This window comes from Citrus sinensis, chromosome 3 (assembly GCF_022201045.2).
Source record: "Citrus sinensis cultivar Valencia sweet orange chromosome 3, DVS_A1.0, whole genome shotgun sequence".
Taxonomy (NCBI): Eukaryota; Viridiplantae; Streptophyta; class Magnoliopsida; order Sapindales; family Rutaceae; genus Citrus; species Citrus sinensis.
The window spans coordinates 14,030,385-14,046,042 of record NC_068558.1 but is presented as its reverse complement, the minus strand read 5'-3'; the positions used below and the strand labels follow the sequence as shown (position 1 = coordinate 14,046,042).

General features: G+C 37.3%; 2 protein-coding genes, 1 long non-coding RNA gene and 1 other non-coding gene across 16 annotated transcripts in view; 1 reads left to right on the top strand and 3 right to left on the bottom strand.

Moving 5' to 3' along the window:
• LOC102616390 (protein SRG1-like) overlaps positions 1–11,428 on the bottom strand; it is a 46,846-nt gene extending 35,418 nt beyond the window's left edge. Inside the window, exon 1 of one of the 2 annotated variants that reach the window (XM_025099445.2) lies at positions 11,315–11,428. In XM_025099445.2, coding sequence (XP_024955213.2) covers positions 11,315–11,398 — 84 coding nt within the window. In that variant the 5' untranslated portion in view covers positions 11,399–11,428. The remainder of the gene's footprint in view (positions 1–11,314) is intronic. The other variant, XM_052436586.1, reaches the window with a different exon arrangement.
• On the bottom strand, positions 4,304–8,889 carry LOC127900983 (uncharacterized). Of its 12 annotated transcripts, XR_008052908.1 has the most exons (12): positions 8,468–8,887; positions 8,120–8,246; positions 7,945–7,996; positions 7,098–7,859; positions 6,864–7,001; positions 6,260–6,776; positions 5,986–6,164; positions 5,745–5,808; positions 5,381–5,672; positions 5,159–5,296; positions 4,879–5,064; positions 4,304–4,783 (listed from the first exon to the last, which is right to left on the bottom strand). It is a non-coding gene; the product is annotated as an uncharacterized LOC127900983 (long non-coding RNA). The 12 variants fall into 12 exon arrangements; XR_008052910.1 differs by having other exon boundaries at positions 5,745–6,164; positions 6,260–6,785; positions 8,468–8,889; XR_008052916.1 differs by having other exon boundaries at positions 4,879–4,985; positions 5,745–6,164; positions 8,468–8,889.
• Positions 11,429–13,923: 2,495 nt separating the features above from the next.
• On the bottom strand, positions 13,924–14,031 carry LOC112498490 (small nucleolar RNA R71). The gene has a single exon (XR_003065802.2). It is a non-coding gene; the product is annotated as a small nucleolar RNA R71 (small nucleolar RNA).
• Positions 14,032–14,280: 249 nt separating this feature from the next.
• LOC127900589 (uncharacterized) lies at positions 14,281–15,658 on the top strand. Its single transcript, XM_052435745.1, has 3 exons — positions 14,281–14,350; positions 14,462–14,949; positions 15,038–15,658. Exons 1-3 carry the CDS (start codon positions 14,281–14,283, stop codon positions 15,656–15,658), a joined length of 1,179 nt encoding a protein of 392 aa, XP_052291705.1.

Genomic DNA, 15,658 nt, shown 5'->3' with positions numbered 1-15,658 from the left:
TTTTATGGTTGCATGTTAATGATCTCATATTTCAGGTTTATTGCCTTAAGTTTCAAGTTCACTGGTTTCAAGTTTATTGGTTTAGATATCACGTTAATGGTCATGATTTCATGTTCATTGGTCCATTAATTATATAATTTTTTAGGTTGCAAGTTAATGATCATATGTTTCATGTTCATTACCCTAAGTTTCAAGTTCATTAATTTAATAATTTTAATGGTTGCAAGTTAATGATCTCATATTTCAGGTTTATTGTCTTAAGTTTCAAGTTCACTGGTTTCAAGTTTATTGGTTTAAATATCACGTTAATGGTCATGATTTCATGTTCATTGGTCCATTAATTAGATAAGTTTTTAGGTTGCAAGTTAATGATCATATGTTTCATGTTTATTGCCCTAAGTTTCAAGTTCATTAATTTAATAATTTTTATGGTTGCAAGTTAATGATATCATATTTTAGGTCTATTGCCTTAAGTTTAAAGTTCACTGGTTTCAAGTTCATTGGTTTAGATATCACGTTAATGGTCATGATTTCATGTTTATTGGTCCATTAATTATGTAATTTTTTAGGTTGCAAGTTAATGATCATATGTTTCATGTTGATTGCCATAAGTTTTAAGTTCATTAATTTAATAATTTTTATAGTTGCAAGTTAATGATCTCATATTTCAGGTCTATTGCCTTAAGTTTCAAGTTCACTAGTTTCACGTTTATTGGTTTATGTATCACGTTAATGGTCATGATTTCATGTTTATTAGTCCATTAATTATATAATTTTTTAGGTTGCAAGTTAATGATCACATGTTTTATGTTCATTGCCCTAAGTTTCAGGTTCCTCCCGGTATCAAGTTTAATGGTCCCGGTATCAAGTTAATGGTGCTGATCTCATGTTTATTGGTCCAATAACTGTATGATTTCCATAGTGCAAGTTAATGATCGCATGTTCGAAGTTAATGATTTAATGTTCATTTAGTTTCCTTTGCTTCCGCTGAATAACAAATATTGTGTTTTAGGTTAAGATAAACTGATTAAATAGCATGCAAAATGGTTTGAAATCAATGTGTGTAATTAATTATGCCAGCTGTTGCAGCTACTAATGGCCCTACTGATAATGCTTATTTTGGGGATTTCAGTTGCTGCTGCTGTTGGCATAAGCAGCCAGCAACTGCAGTTGCAGCTGAACCAGCCACAGCAGCAGCCACCAGCAATAGCAACAGCCACTAGCTGCAGAACCAGCAACAGCAGTAGCCACCAGTTGGTACTTATGCAAGCACCAGCTACTACAAAAGCAGCGAGCAGCTGTTGTTGCTTATGCAGCAGCACAATAACAACACCAGTAGGAATGCTATTGCTTGTAGCTGCTAGCAGCTGCTGCTTATGCAGCAACAGGTGCCTGCAGAACCAGCAACAGCAGCAACTACCAATTGCTGCTTTTGCAGGCACCAGCTACAGTAACAACACCAGCAGCAGCTGCTTCTGCATCTAGCTGCCAGCAGCTGCTGCTGCAACAGGCAGCTGCAGAACCAGCAACAGCAGCAACTGGTACCTGTTGTTTTTGCAAGCACCAGCTACTGTTGCTGCATAAGCAGTAGCTGCTGCATCCAGCTGCTGCTTATTCAGCAACAACAGCAGCTACCAATTGTTGCTTTTGCTGGCACCAGCTGTTGCTGCATAAGCAGCAACTGCAGAAACAACACCAGCAGCAGCTCCTGCTGCATTTAGTTGCCAGCAGCTGCTGCTGCATCCAGTTGCCTATTGCTGCTGCTTATGCAGCAGTAGGCAATTGTATAACCAGCAACAGCTACAGCTGGTAGCTATTGCTATAATAAGCAGCGGCCATGGTGGCATATAAAACAAATTTTCGAACATGTAAAATATACTTCCGAACATGTAAAACAACCATCCAAACATATAAAACAAATTTCTGAACATATAAAAGAAACTTCCGAACTTGTCAAATAAAATTTCCGAACATATAAAACAACCATCCGAACATATAAAACAATCATCCAAACTTAAAACTAACATCTAAACATACCTAATGGCATAAAGAAATGAAAACTACTGAGGCGGCGGGGATGGTGGTGTTGGAGGTGGAAACGGATAAGGAATGCCAAAGTGCTCGAACAGGAGGCGTTGTCCGTGAAGGAGCTACTGATGCTGCTCTGACAAACGCCAGTGCTCCTCCAGAACGTGATGCTGAAAGCTAGTCTGCTGTACAGAAAGTGTCCTCACCTCGTCCATAAGTTGTTGAAGAGTAACTTCGCCGAAGTCATGTGACTCTGCAGGTGGTACGACAGATGCAGAAGCATCATGATCAGGTTCACAAGTAGGAGGGTCCTCACGTCTACGCTAACCCCGGAAAGGAAGTGAAAAATCAGGCAGCTGATCAGTAGGAACTACAAAATTCAAAGGACGATCATCACTCGGAGCAAGCATTGTGTACTTAGCTTCAGTATACTTCACCCATGCTCCATTACGCCACTCAAATCCTAAGGCATACACGGCCTCATCTCCTATACTCCTACAGGGTTTACAAGACGGTTCGTTTATGGGCACCCTAAAGTATTTAAGGATTTGCGTGATGAAATTTCCATATGGAAGAGTACGACTGATTAAGTTAGGTATGGAAAGCATGGTGCGTATAATAGTTTATCCGAGGCTAACCGACCGATGCCTGAGGATAGAATCAATCAAAGCAACATCCATGTGGGTAACATCATCTAAGTGGCCCGACCTAGGAAGGACAATATTCTAAATTATACGATGTAAAATACGCGATTGAAGGCATAGACATTGAGCACAGAAATGAATTGTACAGACCTCATCAGAAAGATCAATGAGCCTACAAATGTTTTTAACGGCATCAACATGAACAAAGTTATCAATACTAGGAACTTTCCTAGCAGAATATATTTCTAACCCATCTTCGGAGGTTCCTAGGATAGAATTCAATTCAATATCATCAAATTCAATCAAAACTCCTCTAACGTTGGTGATTACTCGATTCTCTTTCTCCGCGGAAGTATCCATATTCGAGTAAAATACTTTCACCAAGTCAGGATACACATTCTCATTAATCGTAAGCGCATTAATCCAACTAACTTCCTCCAACAATTGCAATAAATTACCATTGCTAATACTAAGGCTACGAAGACAATCAGGCACAATATAGAACGTATCAAGTACCTTATGGGTCATGAATCTTTGGCGAAAACGGGTGGCCAAACGCTTGTCCAGGAAGTGTCTTGATTCAAAATCAGTTGTTCTATAGGGCCGCCATCCTTCCGTGTCCGTTTGGGCGCTAGAATCGCCTCTTTCCCTTTGTCTTTCGCTCTACATGGCCTTGAAGTGGGTTCAATTTCGGTAAACATTTGCCGAAGTCAAAGGGGTTTACAACCTAGGGTTTTTCGGTTTCGAGGGTTAAATTTAGCAAGAGCAAATGGTGGGATATGATTTCTAAGGTTGAATTTGGGCTATGAACTGATTATAAACGGTGGATCTTTCGGTTGAGAACGTGGGAAAGAGGATTCGGCTTTTAGAGATAGAAGTGGCTGACCGGTTTTGTGAAGGCGAAGATGAACAGTTTTATTGCTTTGAACCTGACTAACCTTTACAAAATAATAGGGTGGCCGTTCATGTTCCAGAAACTCTAGTAAGAGAAAATGGCTAGCCTTTTATTTTTAGAGGCTAGTCGTTTAATGTCCAAAGAGCACCAAAAGCGAAAACGGCTAGCCTCTAAAGTTTAAAGGTTAGCCGTTTTCGCTAATGGTGAGCATCCATACACAAACGGCTAGCCTCCACAAATTTAGAGGCTAGTCGTTTCCCCTCCAGTGAGCCCCAACGCGAAAAAAGCTAGCCTCTTAAATTTTTTAGGCTAGCCGTTTCCCCTCCAGTGAGCCCCAACGCGAAATAGGCTAGCCTCTTAAATTTTAGAGGCTAGTCATTTCCCCTCTAGTGAGCACTCATAGAGTAACGGCTAGCCTCCACAATTTTAGAGGCTACACGTTTCCCTTCCAGTGAGCACCCATACACAAACCGATGCAAGCACATACTATAATTGGTGGCCTCATAATAACTTGTAAGTGATTTCCCATGATATATGAATTTGCTTGGCAAACTTTCTTACGTTGTTTAACTAACTCAAATTTACATTATGCTTAGTTGAGGACGGTACACATACTTGGAGGATGGGGGATGATTGCTAATGATGCACTTTTTGGATCTGAACCGAGGGGGCAGAACGAACTTTTTGGAAATCATTGAGTTATATTATCATGTAAGAAGTGAACAATGACAATGTAATAATATATTTTGCGTACTTAGTGATAATAGCAACATTTACAACAATTATCTTCCTTTCAACATGTATTAATTAAGACAACCAGTTGTCGAAGGAAAAAATCATAATTGCCCCATTAATCCCTCTACGCCTTTGGATCATCAAAACAATTTACATGACTCGTATGTCAATCCAGTTACAAGGTAAATTTAGCAAAAGTTTAGAGTTGTGGATGAAGTCAGCAAAAAAATTATCATAATCTATGTTCACAACAATCTCAGACCTTCTGCCTGAAACGACGTTTTGTGCAACTGTTCTTATGACCTTTTCTGGTGGACACATTACGAGCCTTCACTGTTGATGCAAGCTTCGATTCATTTATGTATGTTGCAGCGTTACTGTAGTGTGCATTAGCCAACGTCAATAATTGATCGCGTTGTTCGTTGAACGGAGAGTCTATAAGTTGTAACGCAAGTTGCACCCGAACATTCTGTGAGTCATGCTGCGGAAATAATCATGCACTTTCATCATGTCAGTGGCCCAACAACAGTAGTTAAATAAACCAAGAAACCACATAAGGCGAATAAGGGAGCGTACTATATACGATTTGTTAGTGATGATTCCAGGAGTATCCATAAATTTGATGACGTAAACTCCACAATCAAAACCGTTAGATTGCCGTGGAACTCCTTCCCCATGGGTCACTACAAATGACAAGAAACTCCAAGATACTGAATATGTAGCATCCACAACGGCATGAAGTATAGCATCCACCAAGTGTAACTATTTTCAAGTGCAAAAATACATCACATGTATTAATAACACAATAGCCAGAAAACTAAACTCATCGTTTTTATCAAACATTAGTTGGACTTACAATACTATTCACTTGGATTTCTCGATCTCGTGTCCGTCGTGCATCCGGTAGTGGATCCCAGATCTCCGCTTGTTTGTCTTTAATTTTAACCAACAACATAAATCAATGGTGGCCACCATCGTGCATGGGAACAAAGATCTATGCAAGAACAACTTTGGGTCACTTTTACCATACATAATATCGAACATAACGAAAAATCATTTTAACAAACACACACGCTACCTGATGGCACCGGTGCAGGTCATACATGTAACGTTTGCGGTATTATGAGGCAACCTTAAAACCATCTAAATGTGCATTTGGCATTGTAGCAAATTGCTACATATTCATCACATCAAATTCATATAAAACACAACTGAAATTACCGTAGTTAATGATGAGAAAAAGGATATGAAAAACAAAGACAGGAACGGATCAGCAACTGCATATCTTGTTGGTAGGAACTAGCTAATTGGTTGCCCGTGGCTTTTGCACGACTCACGTCGTGTAAGGTAATCACTCATCATGCAAAAATCTAAACACAAGAACAATTATAATTGGTTTTATTAATTACAATTTCATCATTAAAGTCAAATTACGAACAAACCTCATCATCAAGTGATGCATCGGGCAAAAGTGATAACAAGCCTCGCCAAGTGATATCCTCATGACTTGATCGCACAATTATTTCACAGTATGTTAATCACATGATATATTAACAAAATCAAATAACTATGGCAATATATTAAACGAAAAGAGCTTGATGAGTGGCCATGAAGGTATTGTTACTCTAGGCTAGCACTTTTGTCAAATCCATATTGGAGCATCTTCAATTGATCGAGGGTTACCGGCTCATTCAAGAAAAAAGGGCCCGCTCAATATTTTGGCTTTGGACTGCGTGAGACTTGATCATACGGGGACAATTGGTACTGCCCTGGTTTTCAATTTCTGTATGGCCGAGGAGGGCCTAAAGACAGCGGATTAAAATCTTGCGGCTGTTGCATTTCTTCTCTTGTTGCGCGAAAGACTACATATTTATTCAAGACAAAGAAAGAATAAAAATATTAGACTAAATCATATATAGTTTAGACAAAAGTTAACAAATTATTACTCTATGTATACCTCATCTTAAAGTTCTGGCACTAATTTAGGCTTCATCGCGTCTTGCAATACTTCTGCCAACTTTTCTTTTAGGACAACCTCTTCATCAGTGGATGTAATGAGGTACAAAGCTTTTCGTTCTTTAACTTCGATGGGCGTACGCTTTTTCCGTACTAGATCTGAAAGCGTGACAACTGCAGGGATAGGTGGGTGCATCTCCATATTCGGAGAGGAAAAGATTGGATCATCAATTGCCTCGGCACTAGTATATGTAGGAGGTGATTGATTATTATCAGCGACATTTGCTCCTTCTTGACGAAAATATGCTCGTTCTAACTTTTCAACCTTTTCAGTAAGAGAATCCATTTTCAAGCCCATTTTTTTATACTAAATCATTATTTCTTCTCATATGTTCCTCCATTCTATCCATTACTGCTAATATAGCATGAAATGGATGCTGCCTTGCGGCGTCACCATCGTCAATTTGTCCTTCACTTTGAGCACCTGATGAGCTGCAACTGATTTCTCGCATCAGAACCTGCATTAACTACAAATATCCATAAATAATCTATTCAATTTAATAACATAACTACAAAACACTATACAATTATAGAAGGGAACAAACCGCATTGCTCTCAAAGTCACCATACTTTTGTCGCCACTTGAGGAATCTTTTTATTTCACTATCAGTCCATGCACTAAGAGGACATCCATTCTCGGCAACAGAAGAAAGCTGAAACTTAGTTGATGACATGTAGAACAACTGCAAACAACAAAAAATTAGTTAATACGGAAATAATAATCGATAATACCATAATCGTTTAACTAACGAGAATACAAATTAGTAAATAAATCATACCATTAAAAATATAACGCATCCGCTCATCGAGGAAATTTTATTTTCGTTGAACTTTGAAACTTCTTCCCATAAAAAATTGAAAGACCAGCTGGCCCAATTTATGTCGCGAATGTTACTCACGTCTTTTAAAGCAGAAAGGTATGATGGGTTGATGTATGTAGCTATAGTTGGACACAAAATAGTTCCAATCGCAAATAGACTAAATAGAATACAGAAATCTTCATCTGCACAACTATTTGTCTTTAATATTTCATCTAAACTACCTATTGGGATGCCTTTCTTTCCTGAGCAATACTTGGCTCATAAGTCAGTAATTTCACTATCTTCACCACCAAGCACAATCGGTGTTCCTCCGTCACCAACACCCATCACGCTTGTAAAAGTTTCCGGAGTAAGCTTGTATTCCTTTCCATGGACTGTTATCGACCGCTTATCTACGTTACATTGCTTAACTAACAATCTACATAAATCTTGCCTAAGTCGCCCACATTTTAAACCTAACAAGCTTCCAAAACCAATTTCTCTCACAGCATCTTGCTGTTCAATAGATAACGAAGAAACAATGTTGGAGAACCGCAAAACACTACATCGACATAGGTGATTACCCTTATCAGAATTGTTCTCCATTGTTGGAATCGGTTCACTTAACAATCCACTGGCCAATCTCGAGTTCATTTCAGCCTTTTCATTATAACTGTTGATGAATTCGGCTTTATCTTTCACGCTAAGTTTCAACCATTTGTCACGTATACGCCCCTTAACCTACACTCAAAAAAAAAATTCATTGGCCAATCATCAACCAAACTATTAGTTAGTAGGCTGCAACATAGAAAAGTTGTCTACAAACCGTTTCATCCACCTTCACACCTTCCTCTTTTAACTTTTGGGATTCTATCTTGCTGTAGATAGAAAAATAATATCAAATATCAGTTTCTTATATGTCAATTAAAATTATTGCAGTGTTAAACTGAAATGACTACAGAATGTCAATAATAAAATTCAACAATGAATTAGTTTCTTACAAGTAGTATATGTACGAATGCTTGCCCAGCCTCGGAGGATCCAGCTTCTTAGACTGAATATTAATGTCATCTGCGACATTGGCCTTACGCTTACCCATTATACTGTGTACACTAAAAATTATGTCCCCTGTCAATACACACTGATAATTTCATCAAACTCTCTCCACGAATTCTAAATCCATGTAAATTATTACATTACCCAACAATACGCACTAATAAACTTACATGATAAAAGCTGTAATTTTTAAATATGAGAGGCGAATGATTCTTCTTACCACATCAAATAAAACACTCGATCAACAAATATAATGATACCAAACAAATCCCATGATACCCATGTCTCATTACCGTAGGTGGACTGCAGAGATGGCCTAACAACGACTTAGAATGGGCTGACGGGAATTGAGTGGGTTGTGAATCTATAGCTACAAATCCTTGCCGCCAATAGAGATCAACCTCCGCGTGTCCTCGCCGGAAAGCGCCGTCGTTGGGACTACAGGTGAGAGAGTGAATGACGAGGGAGAGGGAGAGGGAGAGGGACCCGTGAGGGTGAGTGAAGAGGGAGAGGGAGAGGGAGTCATGAGCCGTGAGTGAGGAGGGAGGGAAGAAGAAATTGATTTCCCGCGTGAGGTGAGAGCCTTTTGTTTGTTTTTTTTCCCAACAAATATATATGCCTGGGTTTGATGTGTGTTGAGGGGGTTTGGTGTGTGTTGAGACTGATTCTATAGGTTTCAAGTTTTTTATATTTTTTTAATTATTTATTGTTTAAATTCATTTATGGCCGTTGGATTCATTGTATTGAATCCAACGGCCATAAAACCTGCATGTATCTGATACATGCAGGTATTGTAGCATCAGCCTTGATAACGATAACAAATCATCAGCCAATTAATTATTTGTGGTGCCCACCTTGTCATCAACCCAAAAGGTGAAGGTATTTTCAATACTGCGTTTTGTTTTCTTTTTCCCTTTTTATTTTTCTTTCACAACTTGGCATTGGTCTCGGAGCATTGCAACAATTTAAAATGTATTATTTTGAGCTAGTCAGCATTTGCTCTTGACTTGTGAGAGTAATCCACCATTGCGTGTCTGCAGTTAAAAGGACTTTGGTGGTTCTCGAGTATTACTTTTTATCTATTCAAATCTTGATATATGGGTGAACATATTATCATAATTGATTAAAACATATATATGATTACCTAAATTTTTTTCTAACACGCTGCAATCTGGTGCTGTGTTGGAATTGACTGTGCACTATTAAGAAAATAGTGGATTCGAATTGTAATCGATTAGTCATTTATGCAATTATAGCTGTTTATATTTAGGCATTAATTATCTTTATATTTTTTTCTGATAACAACCAATTAAAACCTCATATTTTGCTTGTGAATCCAAGTTCCACTTATGAAAGTAACATCTGTCTCATTTTTAGTTATTGATAATTATTATTACTATTATTATTATTTTTTATTATTATTATTGGTAACAAGTTACAACTTATGTACTCATGCAATGTGTGCTATAGAACATTTAAGATATGTTCGAACAATGTTGCTACAAGTAATACAAATTTTTTTACAATTTATTGCTCTGAATATTTTCGGTAAAAACTACTTATTTTAACAACATGCAAAACACATTATCACAACAATCTGCTTAATGTGACGGATGGTTAAGCCAAATGACTACATATAACCCAAGCATGTTGTTATATATTCAACTTCAGTGACATTGCAACAAAGTATATTGTTGATAAGGATGTGAATAAAAGGTTATAGCATGCTTAAGTATTTAATATCATATTTGAATCATCTTTAACTCCGAAAGCAAGTGAAATAGTTCTTGAAATATTATAAAAACATGACAAGCCTGCAAAAATTCTATTCCAAAAATGAAAGACACTTATCCAAAATAAGCACAATTATCATCAGAAAATTCCTAGCGCAAATCTGTAATTATCCAAAATAATTGTACTAGCCTCGACCATGTTGAATTCTCAGGTCATCCAGGTGAGATTTTCCCCTAAGCTCACTGGCAAACTGGCTCCCATTGAGTAAACTTCCAAGGTGTCTCTACAAGAAAAAAGAAGGTAAAACATTATATAGAATCATAGAAGGTTTAATTTTCACTTTTTGCTTGCAAATCCATATCAAGCACAAACAGAGAAAACCTGAGGGAAGGAGGGAGCTTAGGAAATAAGTGTGGCTTCCTCTGATGAACTGGAAGAGTGATCATCGAGAAAATGCCAGCCCAATCAAGCTTTTGTTCCTCAGATACAACAAAGGCTTGTCCAAATCCTTCTACATCTCCTGGATGCTGCCAATATTTTTTCTTTTCTTCCATGCTCAGATTGAAGAAGCCCTTAACCTTTTTCTTTACTTTCTCTAGAAATGCTGAGATTACTCCATGGTTTACCAGCTGAAATTATGCAGGAATGAAAAGCAGCTAAGATTTGATAATCGTGCCACTAGGTTCACAATCGTCCAGGCGTTTTATGAAGACAGATTGCAACTTATTTGACTGATTTAGAGACAAGATTTGTTGTTACTGATGGCTAAAAGCATTTGTTACATTTCAACTGCAAACATTGTTGTTGCATTAAACACCAATTTTATTTTGTTTATAAATCTAATCAATGATTGGTTTTTACAAGTGTTTTTTACTCATAGTTTTGGAGAAATTTGAATATTCTAGAACAGCTAATAATCTGTGGGAGTCTTATACAATTAATTATATCTTTTATCACATATTGACAGAAGCATATTTTTTCATAAGCTACCAAAAGCTATTGAGACAAAATAGGTGAAATTTGTCATGGGCATCTTTTAATACAAATTATACTAACAAATCTATGGCTATATGGAAAGCTAAAGTAATAAATAAAGTCAAAAACAAATATATCAATGGAATCTGGGTTTCAGAAAAATAAATGGTGAGTGTTTTCTTTTCATATTGCCTCATAAATTGTACAATAAAACAAGAGACAACTTCCTTGACATTTCACAAGCTGCGGTCCTAGAAGCACTGAAAGCAGCAAAAGGACTAGATGGGAAATTTTGAAATCATGACATGCTAAATCAATGGAAACTGGGTTTCAAAAATAGATATTTTGTGACTGAGATTTTTGCAGATTTCATGATTTTTAAATCACAGACAAGCATGAAAAATCTTTCTAACTCTGCTAAAGCATTTTACCTGGAAAAAACCCCATTCTTTGCATGCGAAGTCGAGCTTGGCTAACTCAGAATCCATTGATTCTTCATAAAGCAAGCTCTGCATGTCAATAACTGGTATCTATGAAATCAAAGCATCATCAGAATTGAGTGGTGAATCTTCATCTGGACGTATGTATCTAGGAGGGACAACTAACATAGGATTCTTGACCAACTCTTGAACACAAGGAACAAGCAGAGAACCTCCAATCTTGGCCATCTTTTGTTCCACAAATCCTCTTAAGATTGCTACAGCTTTGTATTGGTTTTGGAACAAGAGTGCAGGGTGCAGACTGCAGACAATCGCAAGAGTTAAAAACAATTATTTTCTAACAAATCAGCATCCTCCACCTAACCGCTCATGATATATTTTTATGCAAATGACTGATCTGGATTATTTTAAGGGGACTGATAACTCTCGGAAATGAGAGTTATTACATCTATTCTAGATGTGAATAAAGGCCATTTAGAAAGCAAATAATGTGTTTTGATTACATTTTGGTGACCTTTTGCATAAACATTCATTTTAGTTGAGTTTTAACAAGTTTTGCTTGAATCATAGAAATTTGTGCTAAAAACATATTTTAATTTGTAGGTTTTAAATTCATGAAAGGATGTGGAGACATTAGATGAGAAAGAGGAGAAAAGAAGATGGCCACAAAAGAAGAAAAGCACAATCGGAAATAATACAGTGCTGTTGCAAATGTTAGAGCAACCAGTGTTGTAGCAATCTGGGAGCAATGCGGGAAAAAATATAAGCGCGGGTCAGCAATTAAATCACGATCTGCATGTTTCCTAATTTAAACACATGCACGCCCATAGACTTTGGTTTTAACCTAATTTGCAATATATAAAGGAAGCATGCACCACATAGAAAGCGGAGAGGAATTATCATCCAAAAACAATTACAAAGGCAAGAAGAATAAGAAGATCAAGATTAAGGAGTGTTGTTCGGCATCATTGAAGAACCGAGGAGGATCATTAGTCTTTCATCGTGCTCAACTCATATTATCTTTCTTCCTTTAATTGATTGGATGTATTCTGTGATCAGAATATTTATGTTTACTTTTCTCATTCAGAATATGAACTGAATTTACTTGTAGTTGAGTGACAAATAATCCAATGGGGTCTTGACTGTTCTTATATGTTGTTATGATAATGCTGTAGCATTATACTCTAATAGTTTTTATGAATATAACTGTTATTTCGGTTGACCACCCATTTAATAGTTTCAGTTAAGATAGAGCAGCAAAAGGGCATGTCTTAGCGGATATTATTAGAGTATTACTTGTTCTTAAATCGAGTTTCCTGGATTAGATTAACTTAAATCCCATAAAGGGAATACTTGAATTAAGATTTGTGATATCATAGAAATAGGTGTTCACCTTGTAGGGTAGAGAGATTAAAGATCATAAAGCCATACATTAAATTTATAAGCAACTGGTCATTGTTAGTAGATTTAAAGGTATGAGATTTTCAACATGCGATAGTTGCGGATGCAGATTGGTTCTGCCCAGTGCTACAGCACTTATTATAACAACTGGTGCTAATTCGGTAATCAACAGTCACCCCATTAGGAGAGTTTGATCATTCAACTACTATATTCTCAATTGAACCTTAGACACATTTAACTTAGTTTATTTTATTACGGTATTGTTTTATTTCCATCTCTCGTAATTATTAGTTATGATAGAATTATTTGGCAATTATTTGTTTCGGTCTTTAGTTGACTTGCATTATTGCGATTGCTTTAGCATTTTGAGTAAACATCAATCCCTGTGGAGACGATCTTGAACACTCATCACTTTATTACTTGTTGTGTATATTTGCACATTGGCATTGATAATAATTGATTATATAAATCAACCAACAAGTTTTTGGCGCCGTTGCCGAGGATAGATTGTTTATTTTTTAAGTGTAAAGTAAATCGTGATAGCACTAAACTAAACTTGATTCATTTTATTGATTGGCAGATCAGTACGTGTATGCTCAAGGACAGATCTGTGATATTTTAATTCGATCCTGAGATTGAAAGGACTATCAGGAGATTGTGAAGAGAACAAAGAAATTCAAAGATTGTTTCAGACATGAATAATTTGCAAGATGAGGGAAATTTGAACCCTTACGGGCCTTTACAACCAGCCAACATTCAACAAGAGCATAATGAACATGCTAACGGGAGACAGCCAGGCAACAACAATATTATTTACATGGCTGATGACAGAGATAAAGTTATAAGAGATTATGCTGGACTAACTCCTCAAGTTGTCCATCCTGGCATCATCAGACCTGAAGTAGATGCTGCCAACTTTGAGTTAAAACCAATGATGTTTCAAATGTTGCAAACAGTTGGGCAATTCAATGGATTGCCAAATGAAGACCCTCATCTCCATCTTAAATTATTCTTGGAAGTAAGTGATGCTTTCAAGATTGCTGGAGCAACGCAAGATGCCTTAAGGCTGAGGCTCTTTCCTTATTCCTTAAGAGATCGAGCAAGAGCATGGTTAAATTCATTACCATCTTATTCCATCACTACATGAAATGAACTGGCTGATAAATTCCTAATGAAATATTTTCCACCGAAAAAAATGCAAAATTACGAAATGAGATTACCTCCTTCCATCAACTAGAAGATGAGAGTTTGTATGAGGCTTGGGAAAGGTTCAAGGACTTGCTCAGAAGGTGTCCTCATTATAGTATTCCTTGTTGCATTCAATTGGAAACTTTCTATAATAGGTTGAATCCAAGTACAAGGTTAATGGTGGATGCTTCAGCAAATGGAGCTCTGTTATCCAAATCCTACACTGAAGCTTATGAAATTTTGGAAAGAATTGCCAATAATAATTACCAGTGGCCTTCAGCTAGGCAACCAGTAGCAAGAGGATCAGCAGGGGTACATAGCATTTATGCAATTACAGCCTTATCAGCTCAGTAACTTCATTGACTAACATGGTAAAAGCCATGACAGCTGCTCCAGCAACAGTAAAGCAAGTTACTGAACTTTCTTGTGTCTACTGTGGTAAATAACATGATTTTGATAATTGTCCTGGAAATCCATCCTCAGTAAATTATGTGGGTAACTTCAATCGACAACCTCAGAACAACCCATATTCAAATACTTACAACCCAGGCTGGAAGCAACACCCAAATTTCTCATGGAGTAATCAGAATCGAAATGCTCCAGCATTGAATGGACTAAGTAGAAACACACAACCACAACCACCTGGTTTTCATCAACAAAGTCAAGGGCAAAAACATATCAGTCAGGATCCAATCACTTCATTGGAAGTGTTAATCAAGGAGTACATTGCAAAGAATAAAGCAATTGTGCAGAGTCAAGTTGTGTCCTTTAGAAATCTTGAGAACCAAATGGGACAATTAGCTACAGCAATGAGCAGTAGAACTCAAGGAAGCTTACCAAGCAACACAGAAGATCCTAGGAGAAAGAGCAAAGAACACTGCAAAGTGATTAGTCTGAGATCTGGAAAGCATGTTGATATCCCAGTTGAGGTGACCAAAAATGGGATGGAATACAATTTAGCTCAAAAACCAATTCAAAAGGGAAGCATGTTACAGCAGACTCCCCATCAAGACACTGATGCAAGGGACCCAGTTACAGTAACTGCAAAAGAAATTCAACCAGATCTTGCTGAAAAAAAAAGTTACAACACCAGTAGCCACAACCTGCACCAACTTAAACAAACAGAGTTTGGTACCTCCTGAATCTAACCAGCAGTTTAGACATCCACCACCCTTCCCTCAAAGCTTCCAGAAGCAAAAACAAGACAAGCAGTTCAGCAAATTCCTAGAAGTGCTGAAGCAATTGCACATAAACATACCTTTTGTGGAAACTTTGGAGCAAATACCAAATTATGTGAAATTTCTAAAAGATATCTTGGCACGAAAAAGAAGGCTGGGAGAGTTTGAAACTGTTGCTCTAACACAAGAAAGCAGTCATATGCTTCAGAGTAAAATTCTCACAAAATTGAAAGATCCAGTGAGTTTTACAATACCCTACTCAATAGGGAATAGGTATGCTGGCAGAGCACTCTGTGATTTGGGAGCTAGTATTAACTTGATGTCATTATCTGTATTTAAGCAGCTTGGAGTAGGGGAGTGCAGACCAACAATTGTCACTCTGCAATTAGCTCACAGATTTCATGCATATCCTGAAGGAAAGATAGAGGATGTACTGGTGAAGGTTGATAAATTCATTTTTCCAGTAGATTTCATTGTGCTGGACTTTGAAGCTGACAAAGAGGTACCCATTATACTTGGCAGACCTTTTCTAGCAATTGGAAAGACTCTGATAGATGTGCAGAAATGA